At 43.5% G+C, this 19791-nt stretch overlaps 1 protein-coding gene across 7 annotated transcripts in view; it reads left to right on the plus strand.

Moving 5' to 3' along the window:
• TRAK1 (trafficking kinesin protein 1) overlaps positions 1 to 19791 on the plus strand; it is a 126784-nt gene that overhangs the window by 63271 nt on the left and 43722 nt on the right. Inside the window, exon 1 of one of the 7 annotated variants that reach the window (XM_061373143.1) lies at positions 6456 to 6807. The exons of 4 other annotated variants lie outside the window; for them this stretch is intronic. In XM_061373143.1, coding sequence (XP_061229127.1) covers positions 6744 to 6807 — 64 coding nt within the window. In that variant the 5' untranslated portion in view covers positions 6456 to 6743. Of the gene's footprint in view, positions 1 to 6455; positions 6808 to 14459; positions 14681 to 19791 lie in introns of those variants that run through there. 2 more of the 7 variants (XM_061373145.1, XM_061373141.1) reach the window with 2 other exon arrangements.

Genomic DNA, 19791 nt, shown 5'->3' on the forward strand with positions numbered 1-19791 from the left:
TTTAGGTGTAGAATGAAGTCTGCTTGATTGTGAATGGTCCCTGGTGTTCTAGTCTCCATCAGCTTTGAAGCCAGGATATAATATGAACAGTTAAGTCCATCAAACAGGCTTGTCAATAGGGAACTTGTGATACTGGATACCTGTTTGTGCTTTTTAGTCTCTGAATAATACATATATCATAGAATAGTTTGGGTTGGAAAGGACCTTAAGATCATCCAGTTCCAACCCCCTACCATGGGCAGGGACATCTTCTACTAGAGCAGGTTGCTCCAAGCCCCTGTGTCCAACCTGGACTTGAACACTGCCAGGGACGGGGCAGCCACAGTTTCTCTGGGCACCCTGTGCCAGTGCCTCACCACCCTTACAGTAAAGAGCTTCTGCCTTAGATCTAACCTGAACTTCCCCTGTTTCAGTCTGAACCCATCACCCCTTGTCCTATCACTACAGTCCCTGATGAAGAGTCTCTCCCCAGCATTCCTGCTGTAACAAGGCTAGTGGTATCCTGGGCTGGGTTAGGAGGAGCATTGCCAGCATATCGAGGGAGGTTGATCCTTCCTCTCTACTCAATACCAGTGGGGTCACACCTGGAGTGCTGGGTCCAGTTCTGGCCTCCCTGATTCCATTCTGTGTTTGCATTGGAATGCATTCCAAGCTGCATTTCTTTCTCAGGAAGCTGGAGAGATGACTGTCAGTGGGTTTTTCCTTGTTAGAAAAATAGGTCATAACCATGCTACTGTAATGGTTTTGTCTGTCCAATCAAGCATGATGTGAAGCTCAACTTCGTATTACAGCTGGTTTTGCTGTCTCAGGAGAAATACAACCACAACACAAAAATACAGATATTATAGTTTGAATTATTTTCAGGTGGTGAAGAGTTTACAGAATCAGTTTAAAGCTTTACTTCTTCATTTCCTTGTGCTAGATGGGGTGTATTCTCTTAACTATCCAGTTCTTGCTGTCATAGTCTCATTTACAGTGTATGTATGCCCAGTGATAGCTTAATTAAACTCTGCAGCTGTGGTGCTGAAGACCACATCAGTTTGGCTTTTATACAAATGCAAATGTAGCACACTCCAGGCATCATTTGGGGGAAGGGAGAAATAATCCTTTCACGTAGAAAAGAGGGTTTTTTTTGCTGAAGTAATTTCATCTGTCTACCCCTGTGTCTGGTGAAATCATTTCATTGCAGTGGGAGAACAGTTCGACTGTTCTCTGCATCAGAAGGATCTTTGTATATACCAGGTGAGGTCAGTGTGCCCTGACAGTGTGCAGAAGGGACCAGCTCTGTCCCACCTGTAGGAAGTACCTGTACTTGTTTTGACAACCTGTTTTGCTAAGCAAAATACTACACTGGAAAAGATCTCTGACCTAAGCTGCAGAGCAATTTGCTCTTACTAAACATGCGGTCACAGGATGCCTCCTGTTCCATGTTCTTTTAGACTGTGAAACGCCAAAACCTCTTCACTTCAGTAAATGAGATTCTGATTTCCAAATACCAGCCTGCCAGCCTGCACTTGAAAATGAGTTGGGTTTTTAAGTAGGCCTGTTTCCTTTTTCATGCTCTTTAACTGACTTTCTTTCTTTAAAGTTATTTAAACAAGGCATATTGCAAAGTAATTGTTGTGGCAGTGCCTGATTTAATATACAGTGCACAGGCAGACTGTACAGCTCCTCTGATGAAAAGGACTCTTGACAATGTTAATGGGGTGGGCAACTTTATCCTGAGTAGTAGCATCTGTAGGAAATAATGGAAGGATATGGTGTTTAGTTATCTGAACATCCTGATGTGATGCTGTAGCCAAGAGAAGAAATGTGACCCATAGTAAATGGGTGGGGAAATAATACACTGTTGCAGCTGCAATGGAAATACTCCATCCATCACTGGTGTTCATTTCAGAGGATCTTCCCAGAATTGGAAAAGGTTTGGAGAAGAATGCTGAGAATGACTAAGCATGGGAACACATGATTTATAGTGCCATAATGTGTAATGGCATTCTTTGAATACTTTATTTGCCAGCAGGGATGACTTGCTGCTCCTTTGTGCCCTAGCAACATGGTTCAGTGCATCCTCGAATATGGTGCTACAACTTCCTTGAGAGGCCATGTTTATAAATCATAGAATCATAGAATGGTTTGGGTTGGAAAGGACCTTAAGATCATCCAGTTCCAACCCCCTGCCATGGGCAGGGAAACCTCACAATAGAGCAGGTTGCTCCAAGCCCCTGTGTCCAACCTGGCCTTGAACACTGCCAGGGATGGGGCAGCCACAGCTTCTCTGGGCACCCTGTGCCAGCGCCTCAGCACCCTCACAGGGAAGAGCTTCTGCCTTAGATCTAACCTGAACTTCCCCTGTTTCAGTCTGAACCCATCACCCCTTGTCCTATCGCTACAGTCCCTGATGAAGAGTCCCTCTCCAGCATCCTTGTAGCCCCCTTCAGACACTGGAAGCTGCTCTGAGGTCTCCACGCAGCTTCTCTTCTCCAGGCTGAACAGCCCCAATGTTCTCAGCCTGTCTCCATACAGGAGGTGCTGCAGCTCCTGAGCATCCTCGTGGCCTCCTCTGGACTTGCTCCAACAGCTCCATGTCCTTCTTAAGCTGAGGACAGCAGAGCTGCACACAGTGCTGCAAGTGGGGTCTCACAAGAGCAGAGCAGAGTGGCAAAATGAATGGAGTAGACTTTTTTTTTTTGGCAAACTTTCTCTTCAAACAACGAAAGGGATTTGTGGTTTGGGTTTGCTTTGCTTGGGTTTGGTTTGTTTTAATAACCTGGCTAGTTCAGGCTGATTTAGCATTGACCTGTGGCATGAATTCATTCCATCCAAAAAGAAAGGAGGAGAGGATCCATGAGCTTTTCAAGCCAACCTTTCTGTGTAACAAAACCCCTTTGTAACTGCAGGCTTAAGGAGTCATCAGTCTAGGTGGTCACAGCTGGATACCAGAGTTCTTTATCAGTCTGTATGTTCTCCTCTGTGAGGATAATGTTGTCATGTGGAGTTTTGAATCCACAGAGGTTTGTGGAAGCCATCCACCAGAAAAATTACACCATCCTGGTGAGTTTTACTTTAGGTTGATGCAATATGCAGCTGTAGGAAGGAAAAGTAGGGCTGCAGAGGTTGAAAGCAGGTTCTGCAAGCACGCAGCTGCTTTGGTAGCCTGGTCAGACTCCTTGTGTTCAATTTGAAAACCCTTCCAGCTCCTGCTTTATGGAGCTTCTATTTCTCATACAATTGAAGGGATGCTTGCTTCTGGGTACCTGGATATACACTATTCTGTCTGTCTGGGGTTTCTGTCTTCATGCTGGGAAGATCATACCCTCAGCCCATATTCCCAAGTCTCTTGGAGACTACTGAAATCATTTGACCGCACATGTGATTTTCTCCACAGGAAAATGATGCCTTTCTGCATTACAGCAGTATGTTTCCAATCAGATCTGTAGGGAAACAGCAAGAAACCACAAAGCCTCAAACCCCCACCTCTGTTTTTCTCCTGTCTCATTGAAATGGGGGTGAGGAAGAAACTTCTAGCATGTTGAAGATCTCCTTTGTTTAAAATGTCAGGAGGTAAAAAGGAGAGAGCCCCTGCAGCAGTTCAAGCTGGTAGCCAGAGTTCATTCTTTATGTTTTAAATACTTGTTTCGTAACATCACCAGACCAAAATTACCTTTGGGACAAAAATAATACAAGTGGAACAAATAGCTTATATGCAGAGCAATTGAGTTAATGTTGCTATAGGAACCTTTATTTTTCTCTGCCAGTATTTTAACAGCATAGCCTTAATTGCATTTAATAGCATGAGCAGCTCTTGCTTTGTGAGTATACAGACTGAGCTGGGGCAGGAGGGAGTGTCTTGACACGTTCCTCTGTTCCAAGATGGCACAGTGTGAGCACAGAATGCTTGCATTTGGCAGAGATGCTTGCTCTCTTCGACATACAGGGGGGTGTTTAGAGGTAGTTGCATGAACTTTGCATGTCCAAAGGTTTTTAGTGGCTTTTAATCCTGTGTGATTTACTAATGTGGGGTTTATATACGCTTACTGTATTGCTTTCACATCAGTATTGGACATAACAAGAGTCTAGTCATCAAAATGAAACCAAAAATAACTCTCTCTGTCAAAATGAGAGGAGGTTCTGTTTTTCATATCTTTGTTATTATATCTCTTGATTTCAAGAGGGCCAAGGTTAGCTTGATGTGAAAGCAGTGGCATAGGGTAGCCTCTGTCCTCCTGGAAATAAGAATGGCTTGTGCTTTTCACATGTAAGGCTAGAAGCTGACAGGGCATGGAGATTTCTTGGTCTCTGGTGGGTATGGAAGGGCAGAAGCTGAAAACAGCAGCATTTGTTCTGGCAGCCAAAGCTCAGGTGCAGGCTGCTCAATTCTTGTTGACTTTGCATTTTGGTATCCTATAAATAGGGGGGAAGTATAGGTTAAATGTGGTGGTGCCTTGGTTAAGGTTGTGCTGCTTTGGATTGAGTTTGCCTCCCAAGAATGGCAGCACTTGCAGCTTACAGCAGGGTAACCTACCTGCTTGGGTATTACATCCTTGCTGGCCTCTCTCCAGTATGTCCATGTCTCTTACAGTGGGGAAGCCAGAACTGGACCCAGCACTACAGATTTGGCCTCACCAGTGCCAAGTAGAGGGAAATCTTGTGCATATTGACAAATACTGTATGTGTTACTATATTCTAGGATGAGCACAGTGATGTTTTTTTGATCTATTCATTTTATTTGCAGAATTGGAAACATTTTATTTTCCAGTGAGATTGTGTACTTGCAAACGAAGGTATATTTGAATTTGGTCCTGGTCTGGAACATTGGAGCTGAATGAATAACATAGGCAGTTGCCACTGACAGATGTATGGCAAATGCACGAACAGATCTGTTAATGTGATTCAGCTATTAATATGTACAAGGGATGTGGCAATTCCCAACCTCAAAGTTACTGCAGTGTTAAGGCTTTATACCAGTAAAGCTGAAATACTAATGTGGTAACAAAGCCAATGTGTGTTTCTCTGCATAGCTTGACTATTCCTTACCTGTTTTACAGTAAAACAGGTGTTTGCTCCATTACAGTAAAGCAAAATGGTACCAGTCAGGGAGTAGAGTAAGTGGTAACAACCTAGAAAAGACATGAGTGAGGGTGAGCTTAACAGAAATCTGCAAAATCATGAGGGATTGGAGAGATGAATTGAGTGTTCAGATTTCCACAGCTGAAAGCACCAGATTAGGTTTGTAAAAGCGAGTTGCAAAGCAAAAGGTGAGGATTTCTTATCTCATAAATAGTAGATGCATGGAGAATGTTGGAAGTGCTAAAAATATACATGGCTCAGGAACAGACAGGTTAAGTCCTTCAGGAGCTTCAGGGGAATCTGTGTCTGTCTCAGGCTGTCTCTGGAGATGGAAACAACTGGAGGTTGGGAGGGCATTTGAGGGAGGTATTGGCGAGTTCTGCCCTACCTGCTCACAGCTGCTCTTAAGAGATGGAGTCTTCAGCTAGACAGGCACCCCTGTAGCTGAAGGGGTCAGACCCACTATAGCTGCTATTAACATGTATTGCATACAGTTTACTGAGAAAGTGGTGAAGAATGTGTGGTGGTTATGAATCAAATGGATGTCAATGCCTTCGGTACCTGAACCGGCACAGATTCAGAAATGCCTTTTGAATTGCAGTGTTTGGTGATGATTTAATGCCATGTGTTCCCCAGATTCTCTTCTAACAGCTTAAACACCATTTTACTGGGTGCTCTGTAAGTCTTCCCTTTCCAAAACACTGGGTACAAACATTAACCTGTTTTGTTGACAGCCTTCAGCATTTTTAGGAACAGATGAGTTAGTTTGTCCTGGCCTCTTGGTTTTGGCTGCGAAGCTTAGATGCTTGCTTAAAAAAAGGGTCAGTGGTTCATGGAGAGGGCAAAAAGCAGGAGCAGATTAGCTTTATTGCAGGGGGACATGTGTTGCTGCTCTGATTTTTTGAGTCTTTCATTTTTTGTTTGTCCCTTTGCCAGTAACAGGCTGCATAAAGGATTCTATTATATCAGCACAAACAGTGTAACAAGGCAGTAGCATAGTTTGATTTTCCATGGGGAAGGCAAGCTTTTATCAGACTCTGTGGAGGAGAGTAGTAACGGACTAGCTTTTCATCATTAATGTACTGCATGTACCCAGTGAACCGCAATGGCGCGATGCTGCTGTTCTGCGAGGCAGCAGCGTTGTGTCGGCTTCCAGAGCAAGGATTTCAGTTTCCAGTATGGAGGAATACTTCTGCTCTGTAAAGCCAGGAACAGCAAAATGCGTTTCCTTCATCTCTGCATCGCTTTTTGGAGCCAGCACGTTTCCATGGCAACATGTTAGACTGAAAGAGATGTGGAGAGCAGGGAGGAAAGGAAGGAGTTGGAAGCAGCCAGGCAGTGGTGTGTGTCCCCACGTCAGCGCATCAGCCTTTTGATAGGATGGTTTTTTTAACACCCATCCCCGGCTCCTGTGCAGAGCTGCTTTATTAGAGGAGCCATCGGGGCATCTGCTTTTCTCTTCTGCAGCCTTTTTTATTTCTCTTCTTGCCAAATACACCCTCCACACCCCCTTTCTGTTTCAGTTGCAGCCTCGCTGAGGATGTGCGGCTCATTCTCGGCTTGCTGGGAGCTTCCTTGCGCTGTGGTGTGTTGCAAAGGCAGGAAGGCATGGCTGCTTTTCACTTGACCTTAGCAGCAGAGTGAAATCTCGTCTATGTTGCTGACGGATACTGACTATGCAGAAATTTATCGAAGCAGATTATTATGAACTGGACTGGTATTATGAAGAATGCACGGATGGTAAATATTTCTTTCTAGTCTCTCGTTGCAGAATTTGGAGCTGTAAGACTGGAGCGTTGTTATTCAGAGGTTTAAAGAATGGAATACCTTGAAAAAGACAGCAACCTGGCATAGTGGAGATGGTGTTGTGGAGATGCTATCTCTGTTGCACCTCAGCATCTCTTGTGACCATGCTACAGGAGATGGCTGGACAGCTTTTTCTCTTTCTAAGGGAGTGGCAGAGGAGCATATATGCTACATGGGCAATTTTAGGGCAGGGGCAGTAATATTTGAAACGTTAACTGCATGTATAATAATTGAGCTGAATTTAAATACTCTTCCTGTAAGATTCTGTGTTGGTTTAAGTGTGTTTTTTATGCGCTCCCAGTATGCTGTAATACATACGTATTTCATGTGTTGAGCAGCAGGACACGTTTTCTCTCTGGCTGTTTGTGAAAGACATTTAAAACTGTGGCTTCTTAAAAGCGAGCAGGTTAACTTCTGAATAGGAAACATTTTGGGCTCTGGTGAGTATTATCTTGTGGGCCTCTTGCCATTTTTCCAGTGTTTGCTTGGGCATTTATTTCTTTCATAGCATGGGATATTTTCTGATAGAAGACACATGAGGAAGGGTAAGGAATGGCTAAAACTGCTCTCTGCAGAGTGGAAAAATCAAGGTTCCTTATCGATGTCACTCTGTGGTAACCTCTAAACTAAAATACAGCCTTTGGGAAAGCAGTGGTTGTATACGGATTTTATCCTGGTTGGAGAGCGCGGCTTAAACAAGACAGGTCTGAGATCACGGTGAAGCAAAGAACAGAAAGGAGTAAGGAGTGTAGGCCCTGTATTATGTTGTACACAAAGATATTTCATAGTGCTTTGATAACAGTATCAGAGGGGATGTGAAGAGTGTATATGTGTGACAAAATTGGGGGTTTATGATCTTTTGGGATCTGAATCCAATCTCAGAAGCTTGTTAAACTTGAATTTCTCTTAGGTTTATTTAGGTATTCCTGTCCAGGTGTTCAAAGAGGAAAGGTGCATATTTATTTGAAAGATCTGACCACTTAAAGTTGGATTGAACCCCTTATGTAACCTTTATCCTCTAGGTTTAACCCTAGTAAATACTGATTTAATCTGTGTACTCATTAATCTGTATGATGTAACAGGCTTAGTTGGCCTGGTTTTAGATGCTTCAGATCAGACAGTTGTACTGTCATTAAGAGCAGTAGCTAATTCTGTGTTTTCCCCAGGTTAAAAACAGATAGGTTTCTTTTTAGTACTCTTATTATGATCCTCTGTGTGCTCGAAGTGTCATTGTGCAGAAGCGTGGTATGCCTGAATGAGCTGAGAACTGCTCCTCAGTTTTGCCTTAAGGTGTGTGCTGCACTGGAGAAACTATGGGAGTTCCATAGTAATGGAATAATCAGCAGGTGTTAGGCAAGCACCTTGTGGGATCAGGGCCTCAGGAGCACTGTGGTGGCTGGTGTGATTCCGGGCTGCCAGGTTTTTTTGTGCTGAGCCCCTGATTATCTTTATTTATATAAATATATATAGAAATTACATATTTTTATATATATATATATACATTTACATATTGTGCCCAGGGTACTCCTTCCCTGAGCAGAGATCTACTGAGAATCACCTAGAGCATGCTCTGGCTGGCTGCTTAGGAACTTCTCCCCTAAGAGAAAGCAGGGCTTAATGTCAATAGGCTAAGGTAGGTAAGGCATAATGCTTCTTTTAATATTACTTTTTACTTTTAATTAAAATGTTATTTTTTACATGATGGAAGGATAGTGCTGTCAGCCCTGGGGTGAATGGTACTCTTACAGAGTTTCATGGTACGTTATGTGCGTTAGCTTTCTTTTGCTTCTCTCAGTCCAAGTGTGCGAGGAAGACAGGAGGTGTGGTGAAACGCAGTCTTTGGCCTTTGGTACTGGCTTATTAATTTGGGTTTAAAGCAGTATTGGTATTTCCTATTGACAGAGAAAGGTATTCTAATTGTAGTAGGAGACAAAAGGCAGTAGTAGAAAACAGAGCTTTTCCAAAAACCTGGAGCAAATAGCATGTTGTAAGAGATGCTTGCTTTTGATATTTGGTTTCCCTACCATTATTTGTCAATATCAGTGTCATTTGCCAGTGATTCTTTATATACTTAGTAGAGAGTGATTGGTACTTGCAGCTCAGCTGACCTGTTTTGAGTATGTTTTAAGACAAGATGATGCCTCATTAGCTTATTTCTCTGCTATACATGGACCTTCCGGAGCTCCTGTATGTCTGTGTTCAACTGTGAATCCTACCCAGCTCAACCTTTTTGGTAACTAACACTGGAGGAGAGTTGGCAGTACATTGACAGTAATAGGAAACATCACAAGATATTATCCCATGGAATTATTTTTCTGATTAAATTATTCATATATTCTTTTGTCAGAGTCGCTGGCCCTCAGATTTCCATTTAAAAGATGTGATTTCATTGGTTTTCCTTTATTTAATGATTCCTCCAGTAGCACTTAGTTTCTTGCTCTTCAAAGAAAGAAAACAAAGAAAGAACACCCTAAGATTACACTGGGATAGAAGGTTTCAATGACTCTCACTGTTACCTCAGATGTAATGAATTCTGTATGGGCTGATGTAGTCATGATGTCTTCAGCTTGCATTTGGTGTCAATAATTCTTTTTTATTACCTTCTGGAAGCAAATGAACAAATGCACAAAATTTACCATTTATAAATACTTACCAAGAGTTTCTGGAGTTGGAATAATGAATTAATCCCTTTTATGTAAGGTCCTCTACAGAGTTTATTTTTGGTCAGATTAAATGGAAGTAGACAACAAAATGTCACACTCTATTTGAATCACTGCTGTTAACTAACATGATAACAAATTGAAGTGTCTATAAATAGCAGTACACTGCTCTTTTTAGATCCATTTTCAACTATCATTGTATAATATGGGTGACAGTTGTCACCTTACTTGGCATTGATGAAATACATTGTGTAGGTGGAATGGGGAGGGGGAAAGAGCTGGCTGTGTACTTGAGTGGGGAAATAACTACTTTCATAGCAGACTCTGAGACTGATAGAACCAGTGATAAAAGAGGAAAAGGTGACACTTTTGTAGACTCTTACCTGAAAGATAACAGTGTAAAAGTCTAGGTTCATGTAGGTAGGATTTTGTAGATGAAAACAAATAGATTCTTAAGAAATCTCACACAATGCAACTTGCATGACATACCCCTCCCACCCCCCCAAACTACCAAACAACTAAGCAGATAGGTAGAAACCCATAGAGATCTTTATGAATAGCCTTGTCCCACTTGTCCCTCTTTGGCCAGTATTGTTCATTCTCTTAATGCACAATGCTTTCTAGAGAAATCCAGGTTGACTTTGGATCAAATTACATTTCTTGTGGTTTCTTCCATTATTCATTTATTTCTAGCTGAACAACAGCACGCTAATGGCTGAGAGCTCATTGCCTGCAGTTCCAGGTGGCTGTGTGTGTGCAATTGGCTCTCTTCTCCTTTTCCTGGCCATGAGTTTCAGCCATTTCTTCTGGAGCAAACAGTGTCTTTTCCCTTTTTTTCCCCCTACTGGTCACATTGTGTGCCCTATTTGTCACACGTGCCAAAGCTTTTAACCCCTTTTATGTTGGCCTGAACCACCCTGTCTCACTCTTGGTCGTTCCGGCACCCCTAACCCTGCTTTTGCTCTTTATAACTTTTAACCCCTCCCTGTATTTTCTTCCTGCTCACACTGAAATGTTTCCATACCGTGTTCTGTTTGCAGTTTCTCTATTCTGTTTTTCACCCTACTGATTATCAGCAAGCTCTTGGACTTTCTTTTAGCTGAACAATAATTAACAATGTTAATGCTGGTTCTCCTTGACCTCTCCTCCACTTCAGGAATGATCCCTTATGCTTGCACGTGTTAGCATGCCTTTGCAGATGTGAGACTGTTTCCATTAAGGTAGCCTTAGTAGAATATTTCATAGTCCTTGCTGCAGCTCTTCAGGAGTTCTTGGTTCTCCATGTTTCTTCTCTGTGCACCTTATTTACGGGTAACCCTGCAAGCCTTCACAATATGGAGAGCTTGGCTGATGGAGGACTGTTTTCCATGAGTTGTGCTGATTAGCTCCTTTTGTCTCCATCCCTGTGGACAGAGTAACTCTGGGATTACTCTGGATGCTGACTGTGCATATACCATCTAAACCTGTAGATACCATACAAATGCCTGCACTGTGCAGCCTCTGGGACAGCCCTTGCTCTTTAGTTATGCAGCTAAAATTCTCATTTGGGTTGTTCTTGTTTTGCTCCTATGGCCTTTATCTCTATATTCAGTAAATATGGTTGCACCTTGCTTATGTTCATGTAATCATTGACGCCGTTTTCCTAGTTCTCTGCTTTTTGCCATGTCACTTCTTTATTCCTCCATTGACTCTGTTCTTTATGCAGTCAAACCTAAGCTACTTGCATGTTGCTTTATGTGGCTTACATTTCAGTATAGAGGTATTTTTCCTCTTTATTCTGCTCAGCTGCTAAATCTCCAGGTGAGCATTTTCCCACTTCATCCCATTCGGTGCCTTTCTGCAACAGTAATATACTGTCCTTTTGGGTAAGTGGCAAAGGTAATTTGGGTAAGACTATTTGAAAGAGTGGGAAATGTGCAGAACCTGTGTGAATTTGAACGTGTAACTTTGCTTGACTGTAAATCAGAATAGGAAGCATGTGTTCAATGCCCAGTTTATCCCCCTCCCCGAAAAGCTCACCCCAAACCAGCCACATTTCTTCTTCAACACATTTTAAATCCAAGCGCTGCTTTTTCAGCCACTGTTTTCAGGACTTGTTTGCTTACAGGGAATCTCTTTGTTCTAAATGCAGTACTACTGTTACTGCTCAGTTATGGTCCAGATGGATGTGGCTAATTGTGCAACAGTTAGATGTTTTTATTGATAAGGGAAGGTGAAAATGATTTGAATACCTTGGAGTTCCTTGGAAACACTGAGTCAGGATCTGAGGGTTTGTTTGTATTGTGTCTAGCCTCACCCTTCTTCAAACTAGCTCCCAATTTATGTGTTTCCTGTTGGATTGCCAAGCTACTGAAGGCAGGCTGTACCTTAGTACAGGCATTGTATGAGGATGTGTGTTTTCAGCATTGCAACTCACTTAGCAAGCTTCCTGAAAGGAGTTCAATGTCTTTAGCCACTAATTCAGAGTGGTGATAGCAGCAAATGTGCCAGATTCACTTTGCAGTGGCAACCCATCAAAGTGAATATTCGTTCTGGTATATTCTTCAAATCCCTGAATATGTATTTACTGCAAGTAATAAACATCTCTTTTTGAATCTTTCCTGATGAGAATGTATGTTTTCAGAACCATATACCATTTAGCTCCCCCTCCTTCATAGCTGCTTATTGTTTGGTATCTGTTTGAAACCTGGCTCTTAATCTTTAGCAAGCAAATATTCCAGCACCACTAAAAGGACTTAATGCAGAATGGCACTAAAACTGAGTTGATAGCGTGAGGGTGGTGTAACATTCCTTCTCCACCCATTATGAATTTGTATCAGCATTTATTTTGTGCTGATATCAAAATAGAGATTGTAGTGCTTATCTTTCAGCTTTTGAATGTCAGAGTCCTGTGTGGCATGAGTTGACCTGAGTCACAGGTCAGAAGTCAGCTTGTGAGAAGATGCACCTACTCTCCTTATATTGTCGTGCACGTTATCAAAACCATAGTATGTCAGTAGGGTTGGCAGAGGTTGACTTTTCTGTCCCTAATCTTTAAAAGGTGCTTTTTGCCTTCTTTTAAAATGACTTATTTTGGTTATTGTCTGAATTTCCATTCTCTGGCTATTGCTGAAATGTGGTGAATTGACATTGGATGGCAAGTAGGTACTTAAAACTCTCACTGTCTGGTTTTTGCGTTATTATTTTAGGAGTTTTGATTCACTGCTAAATGGCAGAAATGAAGACCCCATTACATTATGACTAAAATGACATCTTTTATTGTCATGAGATGGGGAGAAAGGGACAAGCCCATTTTTTCCCTAGCTGAGTTCTTGAAGCTATTGCTGCTGCTGAGCATTGCAGTAAATTTTTGGCAGTCAAAGGTCTAGTTGTTAAGTTTGAGGAGTAAGGTCTTTATTCAGAAATGAATGTTCCTTTCCTGAGCAAGCACTTAAGTGTGTTTCATGTTCTTTGGCTGTTGTTTATGTAAACATGTTAGGTTGTTTGCATGTAAATATCAAGAGTTTAAAACTTAAACCAGAGTAAGTCATTGTGATTATATAAAACTGGTTCCTTCCTCTCTCTTATTACCTCATGCTTTCACACCACTAGAGAGTGATAGAATCACAGCCTGGTTTGGGTTCAAAGGGACCTTAAAGCTCACCCAGTTCCAACCCCTGCTACGGGCTGGGACACCTCACACCAGAGCAGCTTGCTCCAAGCCCCCGTGTCCAACCTGGCCTTGAACACTGCCAGGGATGGGGCAGCCACAGCTTCTCTGGGCACCCTGTGCCAGCGCCTCAGCACCCTCACAGGGAAGAGCTTCTGCCTAAGAGCTCAGCTCAGTCTCCCCTCTGGCAGGTTAAAGCCATTCCCCTTTGCCAGATCCCTACAGGCCCTTGTCCAAAGCCCTTCTCCAGGTACTTTGTCAGCTCCTTGGTAGCAGAGAAATTGTACATGACCTAACTGTTCTGCTGGCTTGTCATGTTTTATCTCCCTTTGCCTTGCAGTGCTTCCACTTTGCCTTGTGACGCAGATAGGAATGCTTTCTGCAAGCAGCAAAGGGCGTCTCTTTGCCATTGGAAGTGAAGGAGGCAACTTGGCAAGCATTAGATTTCTATAGCTGCAGAAGGTTAAGTTAGAAAGTTAACCTTCTGTGTATGTAACCAAGTTTAGCAAACACTACTGGTTGGAAACCAAGAGCACAAGGAGTTTTGTTTGCTGTTGAGCAGAGAAGAGATACGTACACCCTTGAAAATGCTCTGGTGTGCACATGTGAACTTGAGGGACTTGGTTTCCCACAGCAAACAGAAGAGCAAAGATGACTGTGGCAAACACGGTGTTTGACAGCTGATATGTCACTTAAAAGCTTCGTAAAGCACAATCCTTTTTGTAAGAGCAATAAAAAAAAGCTCCCTTTCCCCAGGCTAATTCTTCACCCCTGGTTTCTGTGTGTTGGTGGATGCTGCAGTCAGGCTCAGCTCTCAGGATCTCTGTGCTGGGTGGGATTGGCATGTACAGGCTGTTCACTGCTCCTGTGAAATCTGGTTCCTTACAGCATTGGCAGCCTGAGAGGTGATTTAGCACCGGGAAGGTGCACACCCTTCATAGGTGTGACAGTTGGAGCCTGGTCCAACTTCCGTGTGGCTGAGGCACTCGTGGGAAGCTACCACTGTGCTTGGAAGAGCAGGGGCAGAGGAGACAGGACCTTGGTGATGTGAGGAGTTCCAAGGACAAGGGCTTTCAGCCCACCTATTTGTTTGAAATAGGCTAGTGGAGCTGTTGAGCACAAACTGGCTACCCTCAGAGCTGGTATGAGGAACAACGTACATCTTGGAGTAATTGTTAGGCAGATGGTCTCTTCCCTCCTCCACCCCATCTGTACGGTACAAAGCTGTTGTGCTAAGGACTAAGGACGATACTCAGTCGGGCTGAGCATGTGAGTGAGGAAAGATGGTATCCTGCTTTGTGGAGACCTGGCTTTGCTCTCCCCAGAAATACAGCCTCCAAGGGAATGATTTCCCATCTCCCGTGAGACTGAGGCATCGTGTCTGGGATAACTTCAGCAATGTCAGTAAATGGAGAAGAAAGCTTTGAATATGACTATGAAAAGGAGAATGAGAGAGAACGCACGTGCAACAGGCAGAGCCTTGACATCTTGGAGGAAGGTACTTTTCACCCTTGGGTTTTATGCTTCTATGTTAGTAGCACATGGCAACTGACTCGAGTGATGTTTCTGATTTAAATATGCTAAATTTTATGATTTATTTTAATGTGGAGCCAGTACATGCAGATGAAATACTAAGAAAATGCATGGATAGGATGAATCTTTACGTTCTTTAAATAAGAAATACATGATCAACCAATGTAAGCTATGCAATACCTTGTTTTATCATGAAACTGCGTTTGGCATTGTAGTGCAGTTTTTATATCTACATCTCGTGTGTGTGTTGTGAAACTGTCTGTATTAGGTTGTCATTCCCAACCAGTACTTCTAAAAACAAATAGGACAACAGAGCAACAATTCTGTCACACAGAAATAACCTAAACTTGGGGTCTTGTGACTTACCCTTTCAACAAAACAACCCCCAAATCTTGTCATACTTGTGGAAATAATGGATATCTCCTGCACTGGAGATGGCTGGCCCGTTAGGGTGGGAATGTGAATGTGGATGCATTGACAATCCTGCTGCACAACTGCTGGCTACAGAGTGCACCCATTCAGGGGCTGCTCCCAGCAAGCTTTTTTAGGGGTTCAGGTACTGAAAGCTAACGGCGCTGTTGATGCTATTTCATAGGCTGCAAATTTAGCTATAAAATATAACTATAAAAGTAGAGAACTGGTGCTTCCAAATACACTCTCATAAAGCCTGGAATGTGACCTGCTGTGAATTTACACCTCCTGGGAAAGCTGGGTCTGAAGCTTCAGTGGATGAAACATGCTCTTTGAGTCCTGTTTCATAGGGTTTTCCTCTAAAGACTTCATCAGAATCAAGTATTTCATCTGGATGTCAGTCATGGTAAACTACCCATCTCTCCTGTTACGGGTCTTTGAAGGACTCTGAGATAACTCGTGTGTCTGTGCGACATAGGAAGGTGTTGGAGAGAATACTGGTGAAAGGAAGCTTTAGGGATTGGAGCGGGGAGGAAATACAAAGAGAGGCAAACCCACGCTGGTTTTGAAACACAGATTGTGTTTCTTACTCTTCCTGCTGACTTTACCTTTCATCCAGATCTACATACAGTCTGAAGCTGTTCTTGTTGATTTAGAGGGAGGAAAACATTGTTTAGTTCCACCTGGGATAAATTTAGCCCTGCCTTTCTACAGTATCTTCCCCTCGGAAGCTCAGCATGTATCTGAAATGCCTCCTAAAGATGCCTTCTCTCCTCCACCTATACATTCAGGTCACCTACACACACAGTCTAGTAGTGGCACATGCACTAAAACTATATGTGGAATTTCTCTGTATCTGTGCACGTGGGTGCACTTATAAATGATAGTATTTCTCTCGGGGATGAGTCAGTCCATTCTGTAAGTAAAGCAGTTGGAAGCACCATTATGTAGCTTCCTCATGCTGAGCAAAAGAAACATTTTAGCCGTATCTGGCTGTAAATCTGATATCAGAAATAGAAAGTCTGTGAGAATATGCTTCCTTTTAGCCTTCTGTAGTTATTGAAAATAAGGGAATAAAGACTGTGTGATTAAGATTTTTCAGCTGTTTAGCCCATTCCATATGCGGAATGTGTACTCACTACTGGTCTGTTATTTCCATGGTCATTTAGGTCCTGTGACTGTGCTCAGACTAGTTTCTATAACAGGACTAAAGTGCAATATCACACCCATTCTTTATAAGGGTAGAAAGGAGCATCCTGGGAAGTACTGACCCATCAGCCTCACCTCTCTGCCTGGGAAGATCATGGATCAGATCTTTCTAGGAGCCATGCCGAGGCACATGGAGGTCAGGGAGGTGGTTTTGGACAGCTACTGTGGCTTCACCAAGGGCAAGTTCTGCTTGACCAACCTAGTGGCCTTCTATGATGGGGTGACTACATCAGTGGACAAGGGAAGGGCTACGGATGTTGTCTGACTGGACTTTTGTAAAGCCTTTGACACAGTCCCCTACAACATACTGTGAGGGTGGTGAGGCCCTGGCACAGGCTGCCTGAAGAAGTGGTAAATGCTCCATCCATGGCGGTGTTCAAGGCCAGGCTGGACAGAGCCTTGGGTGACACGGTTTAGTGGGAGATGTCCCTGTCCATGGCAGGGGGTTGGAACTGGATGATCTTAAGGTCCTTTGCAAACCAATCTAGTCTATGATTCTGTGGTTCTAACATCCTGCTCTCTAAACTGGAGGGAGATGGATTTGATGGGTGGACTGTTTGGTGAATAAGGAAGTGGCTGGATGGTAACATCCAGAGAGTAGTGGTCAGTGGCTCAATGTCTGGATGGAGATCAGTGATGAGTGGTGTGCCTCAGGGGTCCAAACTGGGACCAGTACTGATTGATATCTTCACACCTAGTGTGATCAAGGGCACCCTTGGCAGGTTTGCAGGTGACACCAAGCTGAGCTGTGCAGTGGACACACCAAAGGACATGACGCCATCCAGAGGGACCTGGACAAGATTGAGAAGTGGGCACATGTGAACTTCTTGAGGGTTAACATAGCCAAGTGCAGGGTCCTGTATGTGGGGCAGGGTGACCCTGGTATCAATACAGACTGGGGGATGGAGGGGTTGAGAGCAGCTCTGAGGAGCAGGACTTGAGGATACTGGTGGATGAAAGGCTGGACGTGAACGGGCAACACGCGCTTGCAGCCCAAAACGCCAACTCTGTCCAGGGCTGCATCACAAGCAGCGTGGCCAGCAGGTCAAGGGAAGTGATTCTCACCATCTCCTCCACTATGGTGAGACCTTCCTGAAGTCCTGTGTCCAGCTCTGAAGTCCTCAGTACAGGAAAGACATGGACTTGTTGGAGAGGGTCAAGGGGAGTGCCACAGAAATGACCAGAGAGATGGATCACCTCTGCTATGAGGAAAGGCTGAGAGAGTTGGGGTTGTTCAGCCTGGAGAAGGCTCCAGGGAGACCTTATTGCAGCTTTTCAATACCTAAAAAGGGCCTGTAAGGAAGACGAGGAGACTTTTTAGTTGCAACATAACGAGGGGTGATGGTTTTAACCTAAAAGAGGGAGATGCAGGCTGGATGTGAGGAAGAAATTCTGTACAATGAGGGTGGTAAAACACTGGCACAGGTTGCCCAGAGAGGCGGTGGATGAACCATCCCTGGATACATCCCAGGCCAGGCTGGATGTGGTTCTGGGCAACCTGATCTGGTTCAAGATGTCCCTGCTCATTGCAGGGGGTTGGACTGGATGAGCTTTGAAGGTCCCTTCCAACCCAAACCATTCTAGGAGTCTATGATTCTAGAGCCTCTATCACAGAACTAGCATTACTCTTGGCAGTTTGACAGAATGGATTTTCTTGGTAAGAATGGGAAACACCTTCCTAAGGATCTAGGCAGGACAGTCCTACAGTCAGTGCATTGCTTTGGAGTTGTAAATGTGCCTAACAGCCACTTGTCCACTCTTGATAAGCTGGTCTTTGAGCTGACTGCAGTGAAACTTTGTGCTGGGGTATCTGTTGATAGTGTGTACGTGGTCACTGTTGATAAAACACCTGAGCTGGGAAAGGGCAGCCTGAAGTTGTCTTTGGTAAGTGATTTGTTGGGTCAGCTAATTCTGAAACTGGGCTGTGTTTTGATTCTTGTTTTTACAGGTGGGACAGGAAAAGACTATTACGTGTTTAGGACCTTCAGTGGCAACTAGTCATTACTATTTCAATTTACTAATGTGTTAGATTGAGTCTTCCTTATCTAAACTAACAGGTGAATGCAAGCCAAGAATATAATTTGAGTTTAATTAAAAACAAAACTCTTGTGATCCCTCTTAAAATCTCAAATTCAGAAGGGTCTGAGAAAATGTAAAATACCTGGTTTATCTTACTAAGACATTGAGGCCTTACAGGTCTCTGGAATCTGTAATCACTAGAGCAGAGCAAATGGAGCCTGGTAGTTCTTGAAAGCTTTGGCACAGCCAGTCCCCCCAAGGAGCTGCAGTAGGGAAAGATGGTGTATTTAGGGGAGACAGATAGTTGTAACTTCATTTTAGGATTTTTGGAAAGACTTACAGTCCAGATCCTGGTTTAATCTTTACACCCATTCATCAGTTGCAAGGATGCAGTCTGGCCTTTTGTCGACAAGAAAAGGATGGAGGAGAATGTCAAGACAGTAATTCAATGGCTAGTGATCAAAACCAGGATTTTTCTGCACTTTTAACAGCAGAGCTATACTGAGCTGTGTAATGGTGTTTGCATTAAGGTGATGGCGCATTCTCTCCAGGTGCTTTTCCTTGTCTCCTTAGTTTCCCTTTGTGACTGTATTTTCCAAGTTACCACATTCCATCTGTGTTTCTGCTCACAGAAGGACTAGTTGTGTGATGTTCTTGATGACGTTTCCTTTAACTTGATTCTTCATTCATCACAAGAAAATCCAATGCAGTTCATGGCCTGAGTAGAGGAAGTACTTTGAAATGGATGTGAGTGTTCAGGAATAAGCCTTAGAACAGAAGTAAGTCAAGTTTTTTTCCCAAACCTGAGATTAGGAGATAACATAGGTTTGTATGTGAGGCCTTAGTATTGGATTTACTAAGCTCTTTGAATACAGTATCAGAAAAAGGGCAGCAAACAGACACTCTTCAAGCCATAGCCTAAATAGCAAGATAAAATCATCTTCTAGAAGAATCAGTAACTGTGCTTTAATATTAAAAGGTTTATTTGCAAACTGTGCCATTGTAATCGCAGTAACCCAGGCTGTAAAGTTAAAAAGAGAAAAAAAAACTCTATTGGCATTGTCTGTTGAACTTCTGGTGGTTGTTTTCCGTAGAATCATAGAGTCACAGAATGGTTTGTTTTGGAAAGGGCCTTAAAGCTCATCCAGTTCCAACCCCCTGCCATGGGCAGGGACCCCTTCCACTGGAGCAGGTTGCTCCAAGCCCCTGTGTCCAACCTGGCCTTGAACACTGCCAGGGATGGGGCAGCCACAGCTTCTCTGGGCACCCTGTGCCAGCGCCTCAGCACCCTCACAGGGAAGAGCTTGTGCCTTAGATCTAACCTGAACTTCCCCTGTTTCCGTTTGAACCCATCACCCCTTGTCCTATCGCTACAGTCCCTGATGAAGAGTCCCTCTCCAGCATCCTTGTATCCCCCTTCAGACACTGCAAGCTGCT

The sequence above is a fragment of the Neopsephotus bourkii genome, unplaced genomic scaffold (assembly GCF_033783945.1).
Source record: "Neopsephotus bourkii isolate Nb327-2 ecotype Australia unplaced genomic scaffold, CSIRO-AGI_Nbou_v1 NB_1629, whole genome shotgun sequence".
NCBI lineage: Eukaryota > Metazoa > Chordata > Aves > Psittaciformes > Psittacidae > Neopsephotus > Neopsephotus bourkii.